The 26273-nt window shown below is 37.1% G+C and overlaps 2 protein-coding genes across 5 annotated transcripts in view; one reads left to right on the top strand and one right to left on the bottom strand.

The window, feature by feature from the left end:
* The window catches only part of LOC134175667 (uncharacterized protein YagA-like), a 268407-nt gene that overhangs the window by 57647 nt on the left and 184487 nt on the right, over positions 1 to 26273 (top strand). The window lies entirely within an intron of this gene.
* The window catches only part of PRKN (parkin RBR E3 ubiquitin protein ligase), a 725154-nt gene that overhangs the window by 567537 nt on the left and 131344 nt on the right, over positions 1 to 26273 (bottom strand). For all 4 annotated transcript variants that reach the window (XM_062641870.1, XM_062641872.1, XM_062641873.1 and 1 more), the window contains exon 2: positions 15870 to 16033. In XM_062641870.1, the coding sequence (XP_062497854.1) occupies positions 15870 to 16033 (164 nt within the window). The remainder of the gene's footprint in view (positions 1 to 15869; positions 16034 to 26273) is intronic.

The following is a 26273-nucleotide window of genomic DNA, read 5'->3' as shown; positions in this document are numbered from 1 at the left end:
TGCGTGGAGACCTCATAGCAGCCTTCCAGTATCTGAAGGGGGCCTATAGGGATGCTGGAGAGGGACTCTTCATTAGAGACTGCAGTGATAGGGCAAGGGGTAATGGGTTAAAACTTAAACAGGGGAGGTTTAGATTGGATATAAGAAGGAAATTCTTTCCTGTTAGGGTGGTGAGGCACTGGAATGGGTTGCCCAGGGAGGTTGTGAATGCTCCATCCCTGGCAGTGTTCAAGACCAGGTTGGACGAGGCCTTGGGTGATATAATTTAGCACAAAGTGTCCCTGACCACAGCAGGGAGGTCGGAACTAGATGATCTTAAGGTCCTTTCCAACCCTAATTATTCTATGATTCTATGATTCTATTTTGCTCTAAAGGATTCAAATTTTGATAAAACTGTCTACGGGTTTATCTACTTAGAAAAATTTGACCAAATAAGCTAACAAGAAGTCAAAATCAATTATTCAAGCTTCTAAGGTTTTATAGCTAACTGTCAACCATCTTAAAAGTGAGACAAGCAAAACCAAAACAACACTTTTTTTGCACTGGAAGAAGGCTATTAACTTAGCATATAGCAGTAATGAGTATGCTACCTGTTAAATTCGATTGATTTCAAATCACATCCAGGTATAATAAGTATGTATTTCTTTGATGTGCTTAACTGCCCAAGTGTGGTAGCAGGATTTAAAACAAAAAAAATGACATGTTTACTTTCTGCAGAGAAATACCTAATGGAGACAAACCCAATGTGTTCAGTGACTGGTAGGTATTTTATAGAAAAAAAAAAATAAAGACCTTTTGAGAAGAAATAAGCAGGACTTTTCATCTGTTTCCTAAAAGGCACTTTTGACTTGAAGGTTCCTGTTTTCTACCCTGAAGCAAAATAGCAAAGTTGTCACAAGCAATGGCATAACTTTACATGAAAAACTGACATTGAGATTAAATTTATGGTATGTATATTGCCTTAGAACATAGTATTACAATAGCTTTCACAGCTACCCAGATGATTTTATAGGTTCTTTAAAGGCTTCCTAAAGTCTGCATGTTTCTCCTATTCACTCCTGTCAATGAACTGATGCAAAAAAGTCACCCAGTACTTCCAGCATAGCCTCCAGAAGTTTCAGAACTAAAATAAATAGTGTAAATTATGCAGTATTCTGCCATCCTGGAGTTGAGATAACATTTGTCTGAAATTAACAAGTTCAATGAATTAGTAACTAAATGTAAAGTAATACATCATATCCTGACAAAGAATATGGAAAGTAGCAATGAGCAATTGAAGAGTTTCTGTGTGTGGATGGTGGCTGGAATGTGGAACAGGGGACTCAGACCAGCAATTTAGCAGACATTTATTAGTTCAGGAAAGAATGAGCAACAAACATGCAGCAACAAATTGCATTTTTGTTTGCTTGTAATAGAGACATACAGATCTCATTCATATTTCATGAATTCCACTATTTTCTGAACTACTCTTTTCCTGGCATTTACCAAGTTTGTGTTCTTATGCATTAGAAATTTCCAGCAAAACATACTAAAATATCATTTGCTTGCAGTACCTGAAATTGGCTAAAATAACAGTTTTTACATCCCGAAACTGTCAATTAATTAGGTGTGTTATTTGGAAAAAAAATGACCTTTCAAGCTAAATATGCACACGCTTTTCCTGATTAATCCTAGTTGAAGCTATTTAAAATTCCTTAAATTAAAATTTATTTTTAATTTTATGCCTGTAGTTAGCAGGCAAAATATACTATTAGCTATTACACACTTCACATTACAACGGCAATCGCTCTATTACCAAAAATGTGATAAATCAGTGCATGGTCGGATGTTTTTTTCCCTCTCCCCACCTCTAGCAGCAATTATCTCTACAAGGTACATCTGTTAGAGATTCCTAGGCTTTCCAGGGCATGGAAGGAGATGCCACTGTTCCATGATGAATTTCTGCTGCTGTTCTGGTATGACAGAAGCGTGAGCTGCCTGACACCTCAGGTGTTAAGTACTTAGAATTCCAGATATTCCTAAATTATTCTGTGTCTGGATAGATATATTTCAAACGATTGCAGTTTCTGTTAAAACAATATTTCAAATAAATGTTTGAGCAAATATAGCTGCTCCCAGATTAATTCCATGTTACTTAAGTCTGGAGAATACAGAGACATAGTTCATTTGGTGCTTGGCTATGCGACAAACCTTAGAATAAGACAGGGTATTATATTGTACAGATTGATTTCATGTCTTCTTTTCTTGAAAACTCTTAGCAATTGAAAATCAGCATAAAAGGGAAGGATGGGGAAATGATTGCTTCCAATTTCAAGCAATGCAACTCCTATCAAAAAGCTTTGTTTTTTCTGCTCATCTAGAATTTGAACACCATTAGTTTCTGAAACATTAAAAGAATCCAAATTGAAACAACTAAGCTTGAAATTATCAGATCCTGTAATACATAAGAAGCCTTAAAACAAAACCAGAACATTTTATGAATAATAATATAAAATGTCCTACTTTTTTTTCTTATGCTTACACTTCTACTATGACCACACAAAAACAATTAGCTAAAAGAATGCTGACTGAAAAAGGTTCTTAATCTGTATTTTTTTGACTTTGCAAAGGGATCTCCTGTGCCAGAGAGATCCCTTTGCAAAAGGGATCAATAAACTTAAAGTATTTGCTTCTTTTTATATTTTGCTTAAACTCATTAATTATTATTGTTTACTCCCTCCTTCTAAGTCTGCAAGCAGAGTTCATTCATAAACACGGCAGCAATTTCTTCCTAGGTTATTCTGGTTTTGGTTAATGTGATTTCAAATGTTCAAGATAAGTCAGGCACTTGCCTCCCCAGTCTTTTTCAGTTGTACAGAAACTCCCTAGCAAAAATTTAAGCACACGTTCAACCATTTGGGAAAGCATTTTGTCAACACTGATACATATAGAAAATAATTCAAAATTTGAAAAACATGTAAGAGATGCAGTTTATTGTGAATAAAAACACACGTAAGAACTGATGACTGGCAATGAAAGTTCCCTCCCTAATCTTCCAAATACCTACAACAGGGCAAATGAAACAGTGGCTTTGGGCTAAGTTTTTACTAGGGAACTTTGGGCTAAGTTCCCTTTCTAGGGAACTAGAAAGACAAGAAAGTCATAGATACACTGTACATTCAACCAGTGCAGACTATACAGGATGTAAAAATTGCTTATGGCTATGAAATTTGAAAATTTGCCTTAAAAAACAAAATGCAAATGAACTACACACCACAATGCCCAGAATATATAGGTATTCTATATATACTGTCTGGACACACATATACACCATTTTGAAAGTATGGCATCCTCTAAAGAAAACTATAAAGAGTTAACAACTGTAACTGTTATATGAAACAAACCAATCATGTCCGCAGTTGCAATTAAACACTCTTATACAATATTATGTCAATGCATTTTTCTCCAACACTTTGTAATAAGATATTTTCAGATAGTTTCCTTATTGTATAAGTAAGAAACACACAGTTATTTATTTCTCTGTGGAAATTTTTGGCATTCATGAGTTAGGGCAGGCAGGAAATACAGAATGGAGGTAAGTAGAATCAGCTATAAAACAGGATAGTTCAAAAGTAACTTTCAATTCCAAAACTAACAAGAGTGTCTTTTTTTTGGCATTGGCAGGAAAAAGTGTTTGTTTTTCTCAGAATAGATTTTAAGTAATTCTAACTTTCATATTTATGTTAATTTTCACAAATGCTTATGGGCATCTTAGCGTATGTGATCATCATTAATGTATGCTTTCAGTTTCCCATTTTTTTACTGCTTCAACACTAATACCTGAAAATGAACTGAATGATCAAATACACATCTTACCACTGAACTAAAAAGACTTGTAGGCGAGAGGGAGGAGTATAGCACCTCGGTTCTTCCACAGAACATTCAATTTAAAACATAAACATTGCTTTAATTGCAGCATTTGACTTTTCTTGCATGAAAGTGTAATAAATTGCAGAGAGGTAAAGTACACAATAAACAAAACATCAAAGCCCACAATTCTAAATGGAAGTTTAAAATACATACTTCAGCCTCCTCCCAGTACTGTAATGAATTATAGAATCAGCTAAGTTGAAAAAGGCCTTTATGATCATTAAGTCCAATCATTACCCCTAGACTGTCAAGACCACCACTAAACCATATCAGTGAAGGCCTAAACACTGCCAGGGACAGTGATTCCACCACTTCCCTGGGAAGCCTGTTCCAATAACTGATTACCCCCTCTTGACTTGTATATGTCTAAGTGGAGCAGGAGGTCGCTAAACATTTCTTCCTGAATTATGGGGATTTCAATATGAAGTCAGGACATCACACAGTTCTTCAGCAACAAGACCTCACACACTGTTTCTGGAATGCACCTTTGGAAATGTCAGCATGCCAATGACTTTATAAAACAACTGAACATAGCTACCACAAAGAGATTTCAAAGCAGGCAATGACAAAGCAAGCCTCAAAAGCAAATCTCACCTTTTTCTCATTTTAAGGAAAGATTATTTCTCTCTCGAATCCTCTATTTTCTAAGCACTGGTGCAATTGCTCTCATGTAAGGAGCACTAGAAACCCTGGCGCTGACTTATAGCCTCCAAAACAGTGCAACTCCAAAGCTGCAGGTACGAGCCTTACTGTGAGCTAGTATATATCCTGCAGGGCTATTACTGTTCTCTGCTGCTGGAAAAGTTCAATTTTTAGCTTTAACTATAAATACACAATATATCATATTAAATTACCTTACAATGGAAGCACCATGTCTCCTAATGCAGTGAAACAACAGAACATATGAAAGTCTCCATGAATGCAAAGTGAACTTTCTCTCCAATTCTACATTTCATTTATTTACCAATAACATTTTTTTCAGTATTTTCCACAGGGACCTTGCAAAGTCAATCCTTCTTTTTAACAGAAAAAGAACATTTCCAAGAGATTTGAATTATGTCAGGAGATAAGTAATTCACAGACTGATTTATGACTGACACATACACACCCAGAGATTCAAGGAGACTAAATCCTGTGGCTACTTGCAGTATGAACCCACTCTGTGTCAATATTCCTCCATTTGTTTCTGGAGACTGACACTGTGCAGGGCTCACCAGTCAGAAATGCATCAATCCTTCAGAGAAACAGAAGAGAGAACTTTCATTTGCATTCACCTAAATAGATGAGATCAGCAATGAATTCTATCAGAAATGAACACTTCTGGGGATGCTGCTTTTATTACCTTTGCAGTGATAAAGGATGGCATTTACAGAATAGACCTTTGAAAAGCAAGCACACAAATCATTTCAGGCATATGGGTAGTTAAGTGTTACTGCAGCCAGTTTCTCCACTCTTCTGAAATCAGAATTAAAACTCATAGCTCTAATTTATAATAAGGCTAAGTGCCTACCTGGCTGAATAGTGCTTACATGGTTAACATTTCTGTTTGAAAATATATTCCACCACATCAACAATGGTTACCAGTTCAACCTCCACAAATCTTGTTCCCTATAATGTATTTAGAATTGAATGCACATGTGCATTGAGAAATTCTTCAGTTGCCTTGCTGAATTACAGGATATATATACAATTTTAAGTATCTGCCTTCATCCTAAATAGGAATACTGAGTATGCTGAGCAAGTTTAAGTGTAATACTTTGTTTCAATATATTGTTGCATTCACCACATAGCTCAAGTCAGGTAAATGAGCTGGAGTATTTCCTAAATTGGTTTTCCAGACAATAGACTTGCATGGGTTACTGTTCTTCAGTTTGGATTTTTTTTCACTGCTTTAAAATGTACTGAAAATTTTCTTGTCTTTTTAATTAAAAGAAAATAAAACATAAAAAAAAAAATCACTAATTTTGCAAGGGTGAAGTCTTTAATCTCACCTGATGATGTATTTAAGGAATCGGTTGGGTCTGGTGACCCACTGAGTGTGTCTGCCACTTCAGGTAGATTTCTTTAACATAATCCACACCTCTTTTGACGTCAATAACCTGTTCACTTCTGTTATTTTAGGTGTCGGGCCTTGAATGTAGTTCTTTATGTAATAGCCTCACATTGCAAATTATATTAAAACATGGAAAATTTCCCGTTCCACTAGTTAGTGGAAATTTTTTAGATGTGGGCTTACCAGTGGTTGCCATCAATTCATAAGCTTTTGCGATCCAATTCCCTGGGTTCCCTTGCTTTTTCAGCCATCTCTAATATATCGTAACCTTCACTTTATGTCTTGGTTTCCTGCCTGATAGGAAAATCTGAGATGCTTCTCAAACTCTGCTGTATAATGGACTTTTCTTTGGTTGCTTACCTAATCTCCCTCACATTTAGTAAATGCCATATAATTAAGAATAACACTGTCCATTAAACCTTTCAGGTCTACCTGAACTCTTTTTATCTGAAATTCCCACAATCCTTCTAGCTTTCTGATACTCAGTCTTGAAATCTTTATGTCAGCATGGCATTTATTTCTACATGCATCCTTTCTTCCCCTTGTTATTCTGCCGCATTGTTGCACGACTTCCTCTCTTGCTGTGTTTGCCATAGCGACAGCACAAAAATTTATAAAATCATTTTGAGAAAGCTAACAGAAGTTTCCACTACTACTTGCTGCCCAGAAACAAATATTATATAAAACATTACATAAAAAATCCATACCCTAAAGCTCAGCATCTTAGTACATTCAGGAGAAATGCACTACTGTTTATTAATAAAGAAAAAGGGAACACAGTCACATATAATAAAGTTCCCAATGCCATATATCCAATTGGTTATTTTAATTTATTTATTGTCATTGAAACATTTTTGCTATAAAATTTTGACAGTAAAAACATTAAGATGTTTTAAAATTGGATTGATTCTTCCTTTCCTGAAGCTCAGACACTTTAAACTACATGTGCTTAAGATGCAGTAATAAACACACTGATGTAAGATAAATGGTAAACAAAGACCCCAAATCACCCTCTAGGGTAACAAATATATGGCAGGAATAAAGGTTATATGATCTTGGTTAAAGAGGGAAGTAGCTATTATTTCCTGCACTTAAACATACTTGCATACATTTGCCTGTTTTGTACTCTCAGTATGCTGCATACTGTGAAAGACAAAAATGAATAGATTGCTATGTTAAAGATGCTAACTTAGTACAGTAAAAATATTTTATAGGATAATTTGGGATGAGCTGTATAAGAAGCAAATCATGAAGTCAGAGCTCTGGTATATCCCAAATACCAAATATACAGCAATAAAACTTTTATATGTTTCCATCATCCTGTTTTATATCAAATAGTTAATAGAGAAAAACTGTATTAGAAACGTTTTTGAAGTTTAAAGATGTTTCATTATTGGTATCTTTTTTATATTAATTCTACCATATAACTAGCAACTGTGGTGTCATGTCTCTTTTCATGAGAAGTACAACCTCATCAACCAAAAAATCACCAACATTTACATACCTCTTCAAAATAGCATGAAATATGGTGATAATCTCTTATGCATTATCACACACATATAGATAAACTAATATGAAGATATGCATTAACTCCAGTATCTCACAAGAGGACCTAGATGTTTTCCTGCTGGGAAAACAGCTCTCTAAAACAATTCTCCTGAGATTTCCCACAAGGCCTGCAGGCCTACCTATAGATTATCTTGTAGCTCTATAGTCTCCTGCAGATCTATCAGCTTCATGGTGAGATAAAGAAGATCAGAAAACAAGGAAGTCGACAGCTAGTACAGAAGCACATCATCCAACGAGGGATAGAAACCATAAGCAGAAGAAAATGTTAACAGGTAGAGCAGATCTGCAAGACAAATTAATTTTTTTCATTTTCTCCCTCATCTTTATTTCATAGACTTAGAGAAAGAAAGATTAGAAAGAACAATTACTATCCTACGCTGGTTTAACACCTCAATGGGCAACGGATGTTGGATGGAAACAGTATTTTAAAGAACTGGAATTGATTGGAAGATGCAGAAATGAAAGCAGGAAAAGTTACTTGATCTATGAGAAACTAATAACAAGAAAAGCAGTACAAGTGAGGAAAGCCATGGTCAACTTATTCAGGAACAGCACTGGAAACTGGAATCAGCAGGAGTCACATCCATACTTCTGTGAATGGAAGGTACAGCATATGTGTGTAAGAGACAAAGGGAGAAAGAAGAGGGAGAGAATGAGTGAGAGACAAAATGAGAGGAAGAGAGAATCAGAGGGAGAATGCTGGCTCGTGGAAAGTCAATGGCATCACTTTCACTAAATCAACAGAGCCAATGTTCTACCTGATAAAATGAAGTAACAGCCTGCTATGTATTATGAGGAAAGTGAAAATTATTTCATTTGTGGAAAAGATACATTTTCCTGCTTTATTTAGTTTAAATGAGGAGAAAATTGCATTGCTTTGTTCTGCTCATTGTTGTTTTTTTTTATTTTTTTAAACACTTCACATTTATTTATTTACTAGGCTTTTAGAATTCATAAGAAAGCTTCTAGGAATTGTAAATTCATTGAGGGTTGCTCCAATGAAAAGATATATAAGGAAATATATGCCTAGTTTTGCTTCAATAACTCCTAAAATAATTGTATTCTTTCTCTTTAAGCCTGTGTTGGTGCTATTTTTTTAGGATGACCAATGTTATTTCCTTTCATTGGGCTTTTGCTGTCAAAATGGAAAAATGGAAAAACTCTGTCCTTTTGATTTCTTCTTCCCTCCCTACCCCCTCCATCAAAACCACTCATAACAGGAATAATTATATGTCTCCTAGTGCATGAAGGTTCATCTATGATGAAAACTGTAGCCAGCTATGAAGCATTTATATTTCCCTCCCACATTTTCAATTAAAATGAGTGGGAAAGCTTGAAAAGCAAAAATAAAACAAGAAGGAAATCCAGAATGGGCTTAAAGAAGCCAACAGGATGCAAGAAAGCCAACAGGATGCTGTGTTACATCAAGGGCATCACCAGCAGAGATAAAGATGCCATTATTCTACTCTACTCAGTTCTCATCAAGCCACACCTGGAATACTGTGAGGAAGCCTGTCATATATATAAGGAAAGAATGAGAAAACTCTGTTTGTTCAACCTAGAGAAAAGGATTGGTAAAGACTTTATCACCATGTTCCAGTATTTAAAGGGTGACTACAAAGTTTAATTCCCTTTTTACAAGGAGTCCCATGGAAAAGAAAAGGGGTAATTGGCACAAGTTATCCTAGTAAGATTCCAACTGGACACAAGAGGAAAAGTTTTCAAAATGAGAACAATCAGCCATTGGAATAATCTTCCCAGGGAGGTAGTGGATTCTCCAGTGTTGGACATCTTTAAGATTTGACTGGACCAGGTGCTGGGACATGTAGTCTAGGTCATGCTTTGCTAAGAAAGGTTGGACTAGATCATCCCTGAGGTCCCTTCCAACCTGGTATTCTATGATTCTATAATTCTGTCACTATGATAGCTTTGTGACCTTGATAATCACAAATATTTATAGTATTACAGATGATATCTCAGATGAGCAGAGCTGTAAAAATCTAAATTAGTAAAATTAAAACTAAAGCAAAGAAATTACAATGTCAAGGGACTACATTCCACTTTTATATTGAAGAGGCATATTTGGTGTGCTACCTGCTATTTTAAATATATTTCCAACACCGAAGTTTCCATTCTTCTTTTATAATTTTATTTTCCAGGCACAAAATTATCAATGTTAAAAAACAATTCACAGATACTCTGTCCCAATTTCTCATTTCTTAACCCAGTATTATCAGTATGTAAGGTGTTAAATAAATCCTACTTTTGCTTGGTTTTTAACACAATAGAAATGTTTGACACTGACTGCTCTATACAGTGATGAATTAGAAAATATATAATCTCTATTGATCCTTATGAATGTAATCTACCAGAACAGTTAATAGCACATTTTTCTTTTGAGGAAAAGGGAGGAAGAAGAAAGGAAATACCCCCATACCCTTGAACTTCTGCTAATTCAACTATAGGTTTTGGTAATGCTGTGCAATATGCTAAGAAATTTTACATCACAGCCATTTAGAAATGTGATGAATGAAAGATGTGGGCTGACCTTTCTTTTACTGTCATGATTAACAAACTCAGAAGTTATTACTCACTGCCACAACTCCAATAACTACAGTGTTTTGAAGTTTTATCTTACACCCACATTATCCCTCTGTTTACCTAAAGGGGGCTCTGAATCAAAACAATGTACAGGACTGTAAATGTATGAATTGGATTATACTCATGAAGAGAAAGAAAAGTTCAAAAAGTGCCTAACACAAGTATTCAGGTAGAAAACAAAAGCACATCTAATATTAGGGCCATTTTCAGATAATTTCATTCTGAAACACTATATATATCTTGAGAACTACAGTGGTTTGCTGGAGGAGTTTCTCATCAACATACTGTATTTTGTGCAAATAGTATTGCAGTTTCTCTATCAGTCCCATGCAAAGCAACTGCTCTTTCAGAAATGGATTTTGTAAAATTCACTTAATGGCCTCAATACAGTGAGTTTTAACTGCCTAAGAGAAATGAAGCTAAAAAAAAAAAATTCATCTGCCGCCTGAATATGTTTTCACATATAAGAAAGTAATAACAATCATAGATGGAATGGAAATTAACTCTATAATAGACTCCCAACTTACTGAAATTGTCAGCAAAGTGGAAAACAAAAGAAGCTCTCATTTAGAAATTTGGAATTGATTCTAAAAGGGCAACACCAGTCATTCAGAAATATTATGAGTCCATAAGACTCCTGTAAGAATACTAGCACCAAAATCCTATTCCAGGGAACCATGCACCGGATTTAGCAGACAACACAGAATTCACCTAGGTACCAAACCCTTCTAGAAATTAAATACAAATTTGTAGAGAGCGCGCACTGCAAAAAGTTTGCAAAGAAAACCCTATCACACATCCTCCTCAACCATCAGTAGACCAGCTAACACACGTAAGAAATATGTCCACATTCATTATGGACGTATAATACCAAAAGGCCCAATGCAAATCTTGGAAAAACATTCAACACATAGAGTCTCTGTTGTCACATATAGTAAGTCTGCAGCTATCAAAAGACAGGAACACTTTTAACCAAGTCCATATTACCCGCAACACATACAACATCTCTAGATTTCCTTTATTACTATAACATACCTAAATATTCTTCAGCTAGCTTTTTCTGTTTCGAAGTACAATATACATCTCTTCCAACTTTGCAAATAAGAAAAGATCCACAGGTCAATCAAATATTGATCCAAAATACTGATTTAAACACACACACAAAATAATTATTTTCTCTTTGAATTTCACATATGATGATTGATTCTGTGAGCAAATCTCTCCAAACAGCATTTACATATGCAAATGTTGGCTCAACTGTATTCCATAACTTATAAAACTGCCAAATATCAAAGACATTCTGTGAGTGATCTGGTATCCTACATATGAAAATGTAGGTCGTAACAAAAAGCACTACTAGCTGTATGTCAAAAGACCCATTCTAATCTTAGTGTTCATGGGTTTATAACTAAAGTCAAGCACATGGAGGTTTGTTTTTTTTGTTGGTTAAGGACATATTTTGCACTGTGTTACCTGGTTTCTCCTTTGTACCTTCAGTAAACTGAAACAGGGAAATACAAGAACTTCTGGAAGCTCTATTATAATGAGCTATGCTTAGAGTAAGAAAGGTGCCACACACTTAGGTATACAAGGTCCTTCTTCAATAAAATGCAATGTTCTATTGTTCAAATACCTGTTCCTGCTAAAAAAGTTGATCACTGAGAACAATAGTATTAATGATACTTTCATAAATATTTATAATGTGAGAGATATAAACTGAGACCTGATGTCACAAAGTGCCCCCTCTGTCCTTGAGCTTTCCACACAACACCAGCAGAAAGTGCTTTCAGTAGAGCCAGGCGCCCTCTGGACTGATCTCAGAAATCCTTCCAAAACGAAATATACTCTTTCCAAATCACTTTCAAAATGCAGCCCACTAACATTACTCATAGTGCAATTTCTCCCCCACCACTGCTCTTTTCCCTTCTCTGCAGAGATTATAATCTATGTTGCCACTTCAGTTATGCCACTCTTTTTCACTCACTTTCAGTTACGCCTGTCAGCTCACATGCCAGTGTTTAACAACACTTCTAGTCATGTTTGTTTGTTTCATGAATGTGTGTATAAACCATTTCAGGAAAGTACATATATGGATGGATGCAGCCAAAGCCAAATTCAGGAGAAGCCTATGCTCCAAGCCTCAAGCCTATGCTCCAAGCCTCAAGCCTATGCTCCAGTCAAATGTAAGCTAACTCTGATTCAGAAGCTGTCCCAGTGGAGACTGAGGACACCAGAAACACCATCAAAAAGAAATGGTAATGGATTGGGAAACAGAAGACATAATTCTACCCTCCCTACTTTGCTACTGACTGTGAATAAGCCAGGCTACTGATTCCCATCACATCATTTGTCTGCCTTATTCATTTAGATTGTAAGCTCTGCAAGGCAGGGAATATCTCGTGCAAACTGTTTGCAAAGAGCTTCTTCACACAAAGGAATTTTGAATGGGAAGCCTGTATTAATATAATAGTGCTTCTATTAACAGTAGTAAATTTCAAATTGTGCACATTGAGCAAAATCATCAATCAATATATTTTACTTCCAGAAGGCTTGTTACTAATTTTGCTATTCTTGGAGGCAAGGACAATATTATTATAAGCAGTCACCTCCTGTTGCAACACTACAGTGTTCCTGATACGCAACTACCACCTGTTCATTCCTTTGGTGACCGTTACGGCTCTGTTCTTTTTCCCTTATGACTGGCACAAGAAGATTTTACCACTGTTCTCATATACTCTTGAGAGCTGCCTGAAAGAATTCCTATTTTGGGCATATATTAATTAATTACTTCTATTCATGCCAAAGTGAACTGTAATCAGCAGGGAGCTCTTCATCATTTTTCAGAATATTTAGCACCCTTACAGTGACACCATTTGCTGTGCTTTTAGCAAGCAGCTTATTGCTCTAATTCCTTCTTATGAGATCCAAATTTGCAGGCCTCATTCTTCATCCAGTCATTACCAATCTTTCCTTACCATGGCTCTAATACCACTACTTGCCCCTTAGTCACTAGCTAAGACACTGATTTCCCCTGTGCAGAGCTGAATCAGTGTCTAGTCTTCCTCTTATTTTTCAAGGACAAAACACTTATCTGAGGTACCAAATTAAATGTCTTCACACTTCTTCCTACAGTTTTTCTACGGTTGTTGTTGTTATCAAATTACCTATTTAAGACCTCAACTTTCTTTTTTATAATAATTTCCCTTTAATGTTTTTCCATTCTATCTTCTTTTTCTGTTTGTTTTTACAGGTTTCAGCTACCATGAAAGATCTTTCCTTCTCTCCAAACAGAAAAATAAATGCAGCTTTTACATTCTCAGTTATGTTTTGCATTAGCTGCCTGAGATCCTAAAGTAGCTGTCAGTCCAAATCTACTTGTTCTGTGAGCTGTGAAACCAATAAAGTTTGCTATCCTGGAGTATTTCCTATATCCCTGCCCCATAATCCTGCAATTATCCTGCAAGCTTTTCCCATGTCCTCTATAATCTCATTATCTGTAATACTCCTTCAGTCCTCCTTCCTGACCTCTACATTCTCCAACAGTATCCTAAGACAAATAAGTTCAAAAGTAATTTATGAAAAATGGAAGGATAAAATGGACTTACTAGAAATTCTACATTTCCATAAAATGAAATTACTTAAAAGTGACAACTCAGTACAAATCTGTTTTTTGTTTTATTCTGCATGCAAATCCCTAGGCCTAGAAAACAAGAGCTAGTTAATTTGTTCATATGTGATGTTCACTCCGAAATTACAGATGCAACATAAATGCCAGCAGTTAGTGTTTCAGTAGCACTCAAGTTTTACTAGCATTCAGTTCCTTATGCAAAAAGCCCCAAAAAGCCTACCATAGGAACTCAAACATCTCAAGCCCTCAACTGTTCTTTTTATGCAGACACATTTCCACAATAAAGAACTACACATACGCAAATATACGACAGAAAAAACTGCAAACACAGAAGCAGAGTAAAATACACTTCATTAAATATCAAGAATAAAAATACAGTTGATATGCCACTAATTATATTAATGCTTGCAATATTGAAGACAATTAAATAAAGGTGCTTGGATTATACTATCTGAAACAGCTTCTGAACTTCCTAGCTGCTTTAGAAGCCAAAAGTCAAAGCAATGAGTCCAGGTTCAGTTTCCTAAGTAATAAAAATTCTTGGCTACACATGGTAATTCTGACATTCAAATGAAATTAATCAAATCATCAGCAGACTTGTACACTTGAAAAGCAACTTTTAATTTACCCTGACAACATGTTGTAGCTGACAACAAACTTGGCTGCAAGAGCAAAAGTAGGCTCAAAATCTGTTTCATGCTGACATAAAATGGCAGTAACAGCAATACCTACAGCTTCCAGGAAATGTTACATGGTTCAGAAGCTTCTGACAGAACAACACAGACATCAAATTCAGCAAATGACAATTTCTAGAGTTCACATTATTTTTTTTCTTACATTTTCATATATCTGTTTTCACATATAAGTAATTGAAGGCACAATGCTGTTTATGCCATGAATATGTGCATCAATATTATCCACAGGTGATGTATTGGAGACTGACAACAATTCACATTTCCATACCTTCCTTTGTGTGTTGGAACTCCCTAAAACCCTTTGCAAAGCAAAAAATATCATAATCAAGGAGAAACAGTGATAGGTCATCAATACGGTAGTGACCTTCTGTACCCAGGCTTAGCAGCCATTCTAAGTACAGCAGTACTTCTGAAATATGAGCGCCAATTAATAGTTCTGCCTGTGAGGGATCATTTATATAATCACATGCACTACTACAAACTGCATCTGCAGTTTTTTGATACCACTGCAGAAGGACAACAATTTCATTAAATCAGTATCTGTACTTTGTCGAGAGGCCAGTAGGTTTCCCAAAGTTCCCTAAATGTCTTAAATGTGTGTGACCTTATGCTAAGCCCTGGCTGAGTGAACTCCCAAACCAACATACCGGATAAATAAATATATTTATAAAGCAACTGCTGCAGCACTGGCAATAGTAACAAAGGTAACAAGGAAGAGAAAACTAAACCTATCTTTCCATGCTTACTACTGCTTACAACAGCTGAACACCCCGCTGAATTTATGGAAGAGAACAATTAGCTGACCTTCAGGAGCTGAAATTCAGATACCTACTTATAGCCGCTCTTCCATGCTCTCTGCTCCTCTCTTAGCTTCATAGAGTTTTTGAGCTCAGTAGTTCTGTGGGCTTTCTGATCTGGAACCATCCCTCCAGCAGCACACTCACCTGCACAGGCGCAGCTGCACATGGAGCAGCGGCAGCCCTGTAGCTATCCTCCAGGGGTCACAATTGGGTTACAAATTCTATAAAATGTGATGACTGTGCAGCGTGATTTAGAGCAATTTATTCACATCCTTCTTCATTAAGATTCAAATGGAATAAGATAGAAATTGAACAGATACAGAAAATGTGCATGGCTTGCTTCTGTAGTCAGTAAACATTTATTCACAAGGCACAGCTCTCTCTCGTGTTCTCTCTCTCCTATTCTCTCTCTTCCCCTATCCTTCCTGCTTGCTGTTTTAATGCATAATTAAGAAGGTCAGAATTAATGAAGCATTGTGGAGTAAAGTTCAAGGAATCCCCAGGCACTATTTATTCTATTAGATCTCAGGCATGAATGCCAGATTGGCAGCATTAGAGGTAGAGGCAGTGTGGCTGGCAGCAGTCCAGAAGCAAAGCTACCAAGGGAGACTTACCTGCAGTGTCAAGTCATTGCTGAGCTCCCTCCCTGCAAAAATCACCCGCAGCTGGTCAGCTGGAACTCCCTGTCGCTGGGCAACCACCTCCTTCAGCTGGAGGATGCTGGCATCTGAACCAACCTCCACAGGGAAACCATGGCTAGAGTTGAACCTGACGAACACTGAAAAAGAGTAAAACACCTTTTAAAGCAAACATGTCTCATGACAAGTTTGTACTTGTGCCTACAAGAGGCTTACTCTTCTATTTCAGGGAGCATGAACTAATTTCAGAGAAAAGCTATTAATATTCCAGTATAACATTCTGAAACCCATCATAGAATAGTTAGTGATCAATAAATAAAACCCACATGTTTTCTAACCCTTGGCAGTGTTAGAAATTACAGAGAACAGTCAGAATCAAAAAAGACCCAGCTAGGCAGCTGTCTAACTAGTTGCTAATTGGTAAAATACATTTCAGTTCAGTCCTAACCTCAGTGGGCATGGCCCATACACGATTTCTGTGCCCCCTCACACTCGTGCTCACTGCATGTAACGAACTATTGCAGGAAACTGAGGTAGGCTTTAGAGCCAAATATATATTAAATAATACAAGGGAAAACCAATTCCTTGTTACACAGTAAAGCACAGTGATATAAGCTGGCTTCCCACAGATATAATTCTACAGAAGATAATGATGGAGAGAAAATCACACGCTAGCAGAAATGTTTGGGAGTATTACAGCATGGTCTTTTCAGAGTTCACTAAAATATCTGCAGTACATAACTCCTGCTGGCATCCACCTTCAGTGCAGAAAATCACTACAGCACCAGCCACATCATTTTTAGAGCTGCAGCAACTGGTTTATGCAGCCAGTGAAGTCTGGCAAACAAACATACAAGCTTCCTGCCATTCCGCTGGCAGAGGTGTTTTCCGTAAGGAGTTTGAAAGCGCTCATTGAGCCCATGGTCAGGGGAATTACTACAAGAACTATTAAAGGGGAAAAAAAAACATTACATCCATATCAGTCACAAAGACTGTATGAACAACAGTCGTGTCCCCCGAGGACTGCTTCAACCAATAGCTCCACAGGCAGGAAGCAAAGGAATTAGCAAAACCCAGTATAAAACAAAAAATTTCTATCAATTAGACAGTGGGCACCTGTCACCTAAACAACTTGGGTATTGATTGTAACAACCAGTCTTAGAGATTTATTTCCTGTTCCCACTGCAATCCTTTAGCTGAAGATGTTATTCCTTTGCATTTTTGATGACTGACAGAAGCATAAGCTCAAAAGCATTTATATTCTTTCAAGATACAACTCTTTTTAAAACTGAAAACTGTATTTCTTGTTAGTTTTCAAACACACAGTTTACCCAACCACTGCAAAATCAGGTATTTTAAGACCATTTCAGTATGGCTGAGAATGCTGCCATTGTCTTGCTGAGCAATGAAGGTTGTAAATATCTGCAATTTCACATCTTCAATTCAGATTTGTCTAATCTTTAAGGGACAAGGCCATATACCAGCAAAATTTAACACAACATTTTAAGTTTAGCACTTGAAAATACCCTCTTAATATACTAAAGTGGAAGGTAAGATTGCATAATATGTCAGGCAGGGTGTAGTACATATGCCCTGCAGTGTGCTACACAGTCTCCTGTAGTACATTGAGTTACTGGTTATGATTTCTATTTAAAGGTGTTCTGGAAATAGCTAAACTATGAAAAGCTCAGTAAAATCAGCAGAATTTGGACTTTATTTAATTGTGGTTTGGAAAGGTAGGGAAGATTTATGTGACAAAAAGGAGTTCCAGCCAATGGGAACTGAACATTCCCCATCTTTTACAGGAATACTCATAATGCTCAGCTGTAAATAACATTATCTGGGCTGGTAGCAAAATATATAGTTAAATCAATGGAGAATAACAAACTTTTTTAATATGCTAAGCTTTGACTGACTATGGCATATATGCATACATTTAGACATTTATATAGATATGTTCACATACACACATAAAATGCACAATGTGCATCTCCAAAGGTTTCTTCCTAATAAATAATCTCCTTCAGTCTTACAAAATCCACTGCTATTGGTTTAGGAAATGAAAAATAGTTAGCAAGTGCACTGACTGCAAATCAAATGTGTTAGCAAAAGGAAAGTGCTTCACAAAAGAAGCATAAACAAGTGTCATTTAAATTGATTATAAAGCATTTTTAAGGACAGTATAAATCCAACACATTTACCACAAGCATAATTCATGTTCATCGTCAACAATTCCCATCCCTTTCCTCAAATAAGTTTATTTTTATCCACTTCCAACAGATACAGTCTCCTTTTCCCAACCTATATGAGGCAGTGGAATTTTCAGTCTCACAATTGTAACCACAAGCAAATGTGGAAACCGGGTGCATGAGTCCAACACTTTGCACACCACAGCAAAGATTACACTACTGTCTTATAAGCCTGAAGAGCTAACTCAGAAAAATGCTAGAATGTCAAACTTCACTTGCTGGAAAGTTCTAATTCACAAATACTTTGCCCTTAAACACGTTTATTCTATTATAAAGTCTGAAATCCACAAAGCCTCTTTAATGTAAAAGAACAGAAGAGACCTTTGCTTACTTGCACAGAGCAAAAAAAGATTAAACACAAAACTTCAGTCTGTGGAATAAAAACAGAATTTAATTAATATATTTTGAGCTTCTTTCTAAGTAAAAGAAACTTACTTTCTTTTTGACATTTCACCTCAATCGAATAATCACTATCAAGTTGATACATAGAACACGTTATTCAAGGGATCACAGGTGAAGTTATGCAGACATTTGAGACCTCTTCCAAAGAATACATACTTTGAAAAGTCTTAGAATTTAAAGTTTGTCCTGGAAATTAGTATTGGTTTAACAGAAGATGAGGCCTAAATTGCTGATTGAAATCCAAAAGAAATAAATCAAGTTACTAAAATTAAGAAGTAGCTAAATAAAGCTGAAAAAAGGAGGGCCCATTTGTATCAGTCCTCCTACTCCCACATCTGTAAGATGTGACAAGCAATAAAGGTTGTCTGATAAAAGGAAACTTTGTGAGACTTGACTGTCATGCCAAAGGATAATCTCTGTAAATATCACAAAGATCAGATTCCCACCGGGACCAAGACGTACCTAGGTGCTTTTGTAAATCTCTTTTGCATCTACTTGAATCTCTGTATATCTTTAAAATCTCACTTTCAAGTCCACACGTTAAGCATAGTACTGAATGAAGGAAAGCAGTGTAACTGAAGCAGCAAATAAAAAAGAAATATGTAAAGATTTCACTACATCTTTCAGATACATAAGGTGTTCATCTTCATGCAATGATTTTTATTTTACATCTAACAGTTGGACAGTAATAATCTCCTGTTTGGAAGGATCAGCAAGTGCTACATAAGGGAATACTTGTAGTTTAGTAAGTTTTGAATATTTTCAGGCGAATTTCCCAATTCCTATCCACTACTAAAACTGAGTCAGCAGCACAATTCAATCACTTAGGATACAATATGATGAATAACTTTTCCACATGAAGTAACAAAAGAATTGTTAGTGAAGGGAAAATAAGTTAGGATGATTGTGACTAAAATCTTGTGTTCAAGACAATCTTGGGTTCAAGACAATCTTTAGCTCAAGACAATACTGGTCCTGGCCATGGGTCCATCCGTTACGCTTGAAGTTGCTACACATGTAACTGGGATACTGAAAGAAATGTGCATCTCAGCTGTGCGTGTTTACAATTCAGCATGTTAATACCAACACAACTGAAATTTAAGCAAAGGCAGATACAAACTGGTTAAACTCAGACGCAAGTACATGGGGCAGGTTTGGAGGGGAGCTGCAGAATTTCAGGCTGGAGAAAACTGTTGGATCTCAACAGGCCATTTCTCGGAGCCCTGGCATTCAGCAGCCTTTTTTCTTTGGAATTTATACCAAAAGTGCCAACACTTTAACCACCACTGCCATCAATCTGACAGGTTTTCTAGTTCTGAATAAAGAAGATAAATATTGCATTTCGGAGAAGCTTACGCCTTGCTTGTGAACAAACTGTGAAGGCACAATCTCAATATATGGAAGCAAAACAATTGAACTGTGCCAATAATGCAAAGAAACTTGCTGACGTTTTTACATTGCTACATACAAAACACAAATTTCCTTTTTAGATTTGACAGAAACTACTCAATTTCTTTTCTTCCTAAAGTAGTGACTCAGACAATCCTGCTTCACTGCAAAACAAACTATAACCTACAATTTATGATCTGTTGCAAAAGAATGTACATATTTAAGATCTTACTGCTGAGCAATTGCATTGTGTCCATGATAATTATGGCTGCTTCAGGTACTTTTTATTCCCCATTCTTCCTAGAGACAAAAAGAATATAAGCAAAGATTAACACAAGGATGGTGTGAAAAATGTGTATTTTTTTCTATTATTTTTAAAAGCCTTTTCCCTACTGAGGTCAGATGATAAGACCTTTGAAATGTCTTTTCCGAAGACTGGGGAAAAAACTCTTGTGATAGTATCTGTCTGTGGTGATCAGTACCTCTTTGGCTCAGCACATGACTTTAGAACACTGCTCTTCTCCGCTCAAAAACCCACAGCCAAACTATTTCACACTAGAAAGTACTGTCCCTTCTCAATATTATTTTTTCTCATAATCTGTGATTAATAATTTATCCAGTAAAATGAACTAGTTTAGCACAGATTAAAAACAGGAAAATGTACAGAAAGGATAAAGGAAAAGAAGGTGGAAATTAAGGTAATGCAAAATCCTAGCTACCTGCTAGAGTACTATGAAATGTTCTGTAAGTCCCTCCATTATGGCACGATTGCACATCACCTCTCAAGGAACAGCCTGGAGGCAGCTGTTCCAAGTATCTTTTTTGTTTCAATAAATAAAATAAGAACATATTTTTCAGATGCTTGGGGTTCTTGAATACTCTATCTCATGGTGAGATACTGTTCTATTATTTTAATCTTTATATTTGATGAACATAAGATACATTCGTACGCACTTTATGAGCCCCAAATGAAAATCAGTTGCTACCTGGAATTTCTATAACGTAAATTGTAGAAATGCAACTGTAGGATATATGTAGCGCAAGAAACTAGTAGCAGAACACAATATAATGTAATGGTAGTAAATCTTGTGCCACAACTTTTTATTGTTATTTCCTGGTTTTCAGTGTGTCAAGGGAATTGCAAAAAGGGAAAGAAGTAAAGAAAAAGATTAAATAGGAACAAAAAAGATGAGATGGGGAGACTCTGCAAGCTGAGGTCAAGTCTCTAAAGAATAGTTCAGAGCTGTGGCAGGCTTTTATAAAACAGTCAGCACATGTTATTGAAAGTCCAATTAAATGGTTAAACAACATTGTGCAAAGTTCTTTGAAGTGTCTTTCCACAGCAGCTCCAGCAGCCTGGAACTGGTTGAAGTCTTTTTCTTCACAGATTTGTGTATCTAGGTTCTGCGTTAGAACAGGAGACCTTCCCAACCCTTTTTGCTCCCAGGAGCACTGGAAAGCAGGATGGTTCAGTCAGCTCCATTCTACCCTACTGCCACTGCATCAAGTGCAGCTTTGGAGGCTGTCCAAAGTTCTCACCAACTGGCTTGCCTGATATTTTTCTTGACATATATATGTCATAAAATAGAATCTCATCAGCATTAGAATAACCAGTCCCAAGTGGTATTCATATAGTCCTTTCATCAATTAGCAAAAATACCCTCAACTGTCTCCAAGAAAGCTCTCAGATGACTTCATCAAAAAGCTGCCAAATTCTGACAAATTGGAACAACGTTGAGATAGCAAGATCCCCGTCTTGAGATGCCCTTGCACTGAACATCCTGTCAACAATTCCCTTCTTCTATAAAGAGCGAAATCCAACTGCAGAACCTCTTCTGTCAACACAAGGAGTGAGATAGTGTTTCAGAGATAATGATTTCACACATTCAGTCTGTATGGCTGAAAATCAACACTTTTAAACACTGCCCTGATATGAGTGTGCTGCTGCTGCAGATGTTGATGCACTGGCATGATGTTTTCCTGGCAAAATGACCTGCTGTGTATTTTGCACCAGGTCCAGACTGAGAGGTATATGCCATGAAGTTACCATGACTTAATGAGTTACCACTCACTGTTGAGCCATGATAACCGGCAGCATAAGGCCTCCCCAGTCACTGCATTTGTGCAATAAAATTAATGCACATTAATGTAAGCCAACTTCACAGCCACAGCAGAAAAAGAGCCTACACTGGCAACTCATTAAGCTAGAGTAATTTGCTTGCTTCTGATTATTTGTAAATTACCTTCACCTAACAAACGATTTTATGATGTAGTCACACATAGAGAGCAATGTAGTAATCTGACATAAACAATGTCTATAAAACCCCATCCTTGGTGAGGTTATTTCTCTCCTTAGCAGGGAATAAACTCTCTGATGGAAACATCTTTAGTTCTAGCTAACACTAAATGAGTATCATAAAAAGTGTTCCTTGATTATTAACTGAAATTTTAAGATTGAGTATCAATCATGATTGACTTTTATTCAAACAACTGTTTATGGAAAGCAATATAGCAGTATTCATAAATGCTATAAATACTGATGACAGTTTTATACAAGTCATGAGGAGCATAGAAAGGTTGAGCAGGGGCTGGGCACTGCAAGATTTAGGGGGCATCATATTAAGCTGGTGGGAACTAGGTTCAAAAAAGGCAAAAAATGAGATGTTTGCTGACAGTACCAGCAACAGACCTTTGGGAAAGCTCTGCCAGGGAAGTGGTAGATGGAGGACTAATAACTTCAGCCGATGGGGAGAAAAGAAACCGGCAGTTACTGCATAGTCAGCCCAGTAATCTCCCTACGGAAAAGGACAGAAGAATACACATTGTTATGAAATAAATAGTTTATATATAGGTTTTGAGCTTAGGAATACTATGTCTTCAAGTCACATGCTGAGCCAAAAAGAAGCTTATCACTGCAAGGACATTAAAATTAACAGATACAGATACTGTCACAAGTATTTTCCCATTCTTAGGGAAATAAATACATTTTAAAGCTCATGTCATTTAATTAAAAATAGCTGTGAGAACATCAGGGAGAAATATCATCTATGTTTGCCCTATCATCCTTCTTCAGAAGGGTCAGTCTGCTTAAGGTCATTGCTGATGAAAGTAATACCTGGGGTTAAACAGACTTTTGTTCCGAACAACTATGGCAGCTCCTTTGTAGATATCCTGGGTTTGTATTTCCATACAAGCATTCCAACCAGTGTTACCTGAATGTAACACTGAGTAAAATCCAGCAAATAGACAGGTTAACAGTTTCCTCCTGACTGCTCCTTGCTACCAAGTAATCCAAACCAAGAATAGAGGCAAATAAAAAAGACAACAGTGCAGCAGCACTTTTCCTCCAGAAATATGCATGCACATGCAGTTGCTCTCTTATATTGTAGTAAGGCACATTTTAAACTCAGCAACTCTCACAGTAACCTAATTTTATCCTAGGAAGTATGCCTCTTAATCCAAGACAGAAGCTAAATTTGTCTAGTGAATTACTTCCTGTAAATAATTCACTCGGTTTTACTATACCCAAATTCTCTATAGAGGAATGCAAAGCTAGCTAACCCAACACTACAATTATGTTGGCATTTCCTTTAAAAGTCTCTTGAAAATGCTATTTTTATCTATTTTTATCTTGATTTACTGGCTGCTCATGTCAGCACAAAGCTGCCTTGAACTTTCTTGATATAGAATTAAGCTAAATTTGTGTTTCATCTAAAATAGACTTACGCCATTCTTTAATGTGCTTAGATATGGGTAAGACTCTTTAAACTCTACATATTTCCAGCTACATGCTACAGCTTTCTGTATTAATAAGAAGTATTAGATTTAAAAATAAAGTGTATATTATTGCAGCTTTTAAATTACCCCTCTCCTGTGGAAGAATGTGCCAGTATTTTTGCAAAGACTGCATGAGTTAAATAAAATTTGTAAGGGTCAGAAAATCTCAAGTAGAACTACTGCAATAGGTTTAAGGATAGAAAAGGGACAGCAAGGTGAAGACTGCAATAGTGAGATTCCACTATTTCAACAGTTACGCTCGTTTGCAATTCCCCAGGATATTTATCACATAATTCTTATGGCATCTATATTCTGCTAAATATTAGAAGCATTAGTGGATAGCTGACGACTCACTCAAACAAATATACAATTGAATAAAGCAGCTCTCAGACTTAACTAGGGAAGGAGCTTTCTAACTTCATGAAGTTTGTTAGCTGTTCAGTATACAGCAAACACATATAAAAAAATTATACAATCCATATCAGAATACGAATTAAAATGGTGTCTATACCATTGGAATGTCTGTGTAGAAACAACTAGCTCCAAATATAGAAAAACCAGAAGTTCCAGAGAAAACCTACTTACCCATCTACTGACATGGAAATGTTTGTTTTCACATTGTTTAATTTCTACAAGAACTACTAGAAATAAAAACAAGCCAGAACTCAAGGGAATAAACATTGTTATAGCTCAGGACAGTGTTAGCCCAAGTAGGTAGCTGTATGCAGTACAGCCATGCGCACTGCTGGAAGGGAGAGGATGAAGCCAGCTTCTCCAGAGAACAGACACATAATAGGGCTTCTTTCCTTGGTGTTTACAGGTCTAATGTTAGATTTTGAAAGTCTAAGTTAATTTGTTTTTACTCGTCCCATTTGAGGGGATCCAAGTATCACTACAATCATGTCCCAATTTGTTTTGAAACACACAATGCAGAAATGAAATTATAGAATTATAGAATGGCTGGAGTTGGAAAGGACTTTAAGAACATCTACTTGCCATGGTCAGGGACACCTTCCACTAGACCATGTTGCCCAAGGTTATGTCTAACCTGGCCTTAAACACTGCTAGGGATGGAGCATTTACCACTTCTTTGGCCAACCCATTCCAGTGCCTCACCACCTTCACAGTAAAGAACTTCTGCCTTATATCTAACCTAAACTTCCCCTGTTTAACTTTAAATCCATCACCCCTTGTCCCATCACTAAAGTCCCTAGCGAAGAGCACCCTTGTAGGCCCCCTTCAGATACTGGAAGGCTGCTATGAGGTCTCCATGCAGCCTTCGCTTCTCTAGGCTGAACAGCCTCAACTTCCCCAGCCTGTCTTCATATGGGAGGTGCTCCAGTCCCCTACTTATTATATTTCATCACTGAGCACTCAATTTTAAGGCTACATGCCACAGCCTCTTTAGCATCTTTCCAATTTACTTGTGTTACTGATGTTTTCTCTACTCGCAGAAAAATAAGCTACAATATTCTGGGATAGCCACATTCCTGCCCTTCACCTTTTGAACTGGGGGCAGGATCTCTCCTCTCTGTGACCTGTCTTCCTGACAGTAAATTTACTGCAACAGCAGAGCAGACTTCGGAGGGTGAGTGCCCTGCAGAACGGCCTAAAGAGACATTGAGGGCACTGGGGACACACAGCTCTGACTGTCCATGCCTGCCTTCCCTGGGGACTCCCCACTGGGCCCAGGGCACATGTCAGTCAGCCCTGGGGTCTGTCAGCCCCTGCCTCAGCAACACCACAGCAGAGTCTGTGATCACACCAGCCTGTTGCTGTTCCTGCCTCGGCTTCTTACATGGACATGATTTGATGTGCCACCTGGCGCTGACCTGGAGGCGGATCCATCCCTGCTCAGCCCATCATCACATGGCCAGCCTTGCCCTGCCTGCTGCAGGGCTCTGGGCTGCAGTGCTGCTCAGCAGGCCCAACCCCAGCCCAGCCGCCACTTGCCCTGGTGCCAGCTGTGGAAAAGGCAAGAGGGAGGCAAGAGGAAATGGAACATCTCTTCAAACACAGCAAATCCGCCAGTCTCAAAACATGCTCTAAATCTCAAGTGTCAGAGAGGCTGTATGCATGTGCGTGAGCTGCCGGATGGGTTGGTTTTTTTTAACATCGACTTTTGCTATCACACAAAATAACAAATACAAACATTCCCGCATTAAATACCTCTAAGAACCTGACACAAGAAAATACCCAGCAGTCACTTGTGCCAGGCAAAAACATATGGCCAGAACTGACTGCCAAAATCAGTCTATCATTCTCACTTTAAAACTGCTAGTCAACTGGAAAAAAAGCAACACAATTTCAAATATCCCAGTGTCACACCAGAATTCTATGAAGTCACTATATTCTCTGAACACACAAAAATTAATTTGATCTGTTTAAAATATATACAGTGTAGTCATTTACAATCATCCTTTAATTATATCAAATGCATAAAAGTGGGTGTGTACACATATATAGAGATACATATGTATGAATAAAATCCCCAACTCAAAATGTAGTTATTTCACTACAAAGTGAAATACTTATTCACCAGGCAGATGTAGACAGGAACTTG

Source organism: Pezoporus occidentalis, unplaced genomic scaffold, assembly GCF_034315485.1.
Source record: "Pezoporus occidentalis ecotype Australia unplaced genomic scaffold, CSIRO_AGI_Poc_V1 ctg7, whole genome shotgun sequence".
In the NCBI taxonomy this organism is placed as follows: Eukaryota; Metazoa; Chordata; class Aves; order Psittaciformes; family Psittacidae; genus Pezoporus; species Pezoporus occidentalis.
This window is presented reverse-complemented; position numbering and strand designations above follow the sequence as displayed.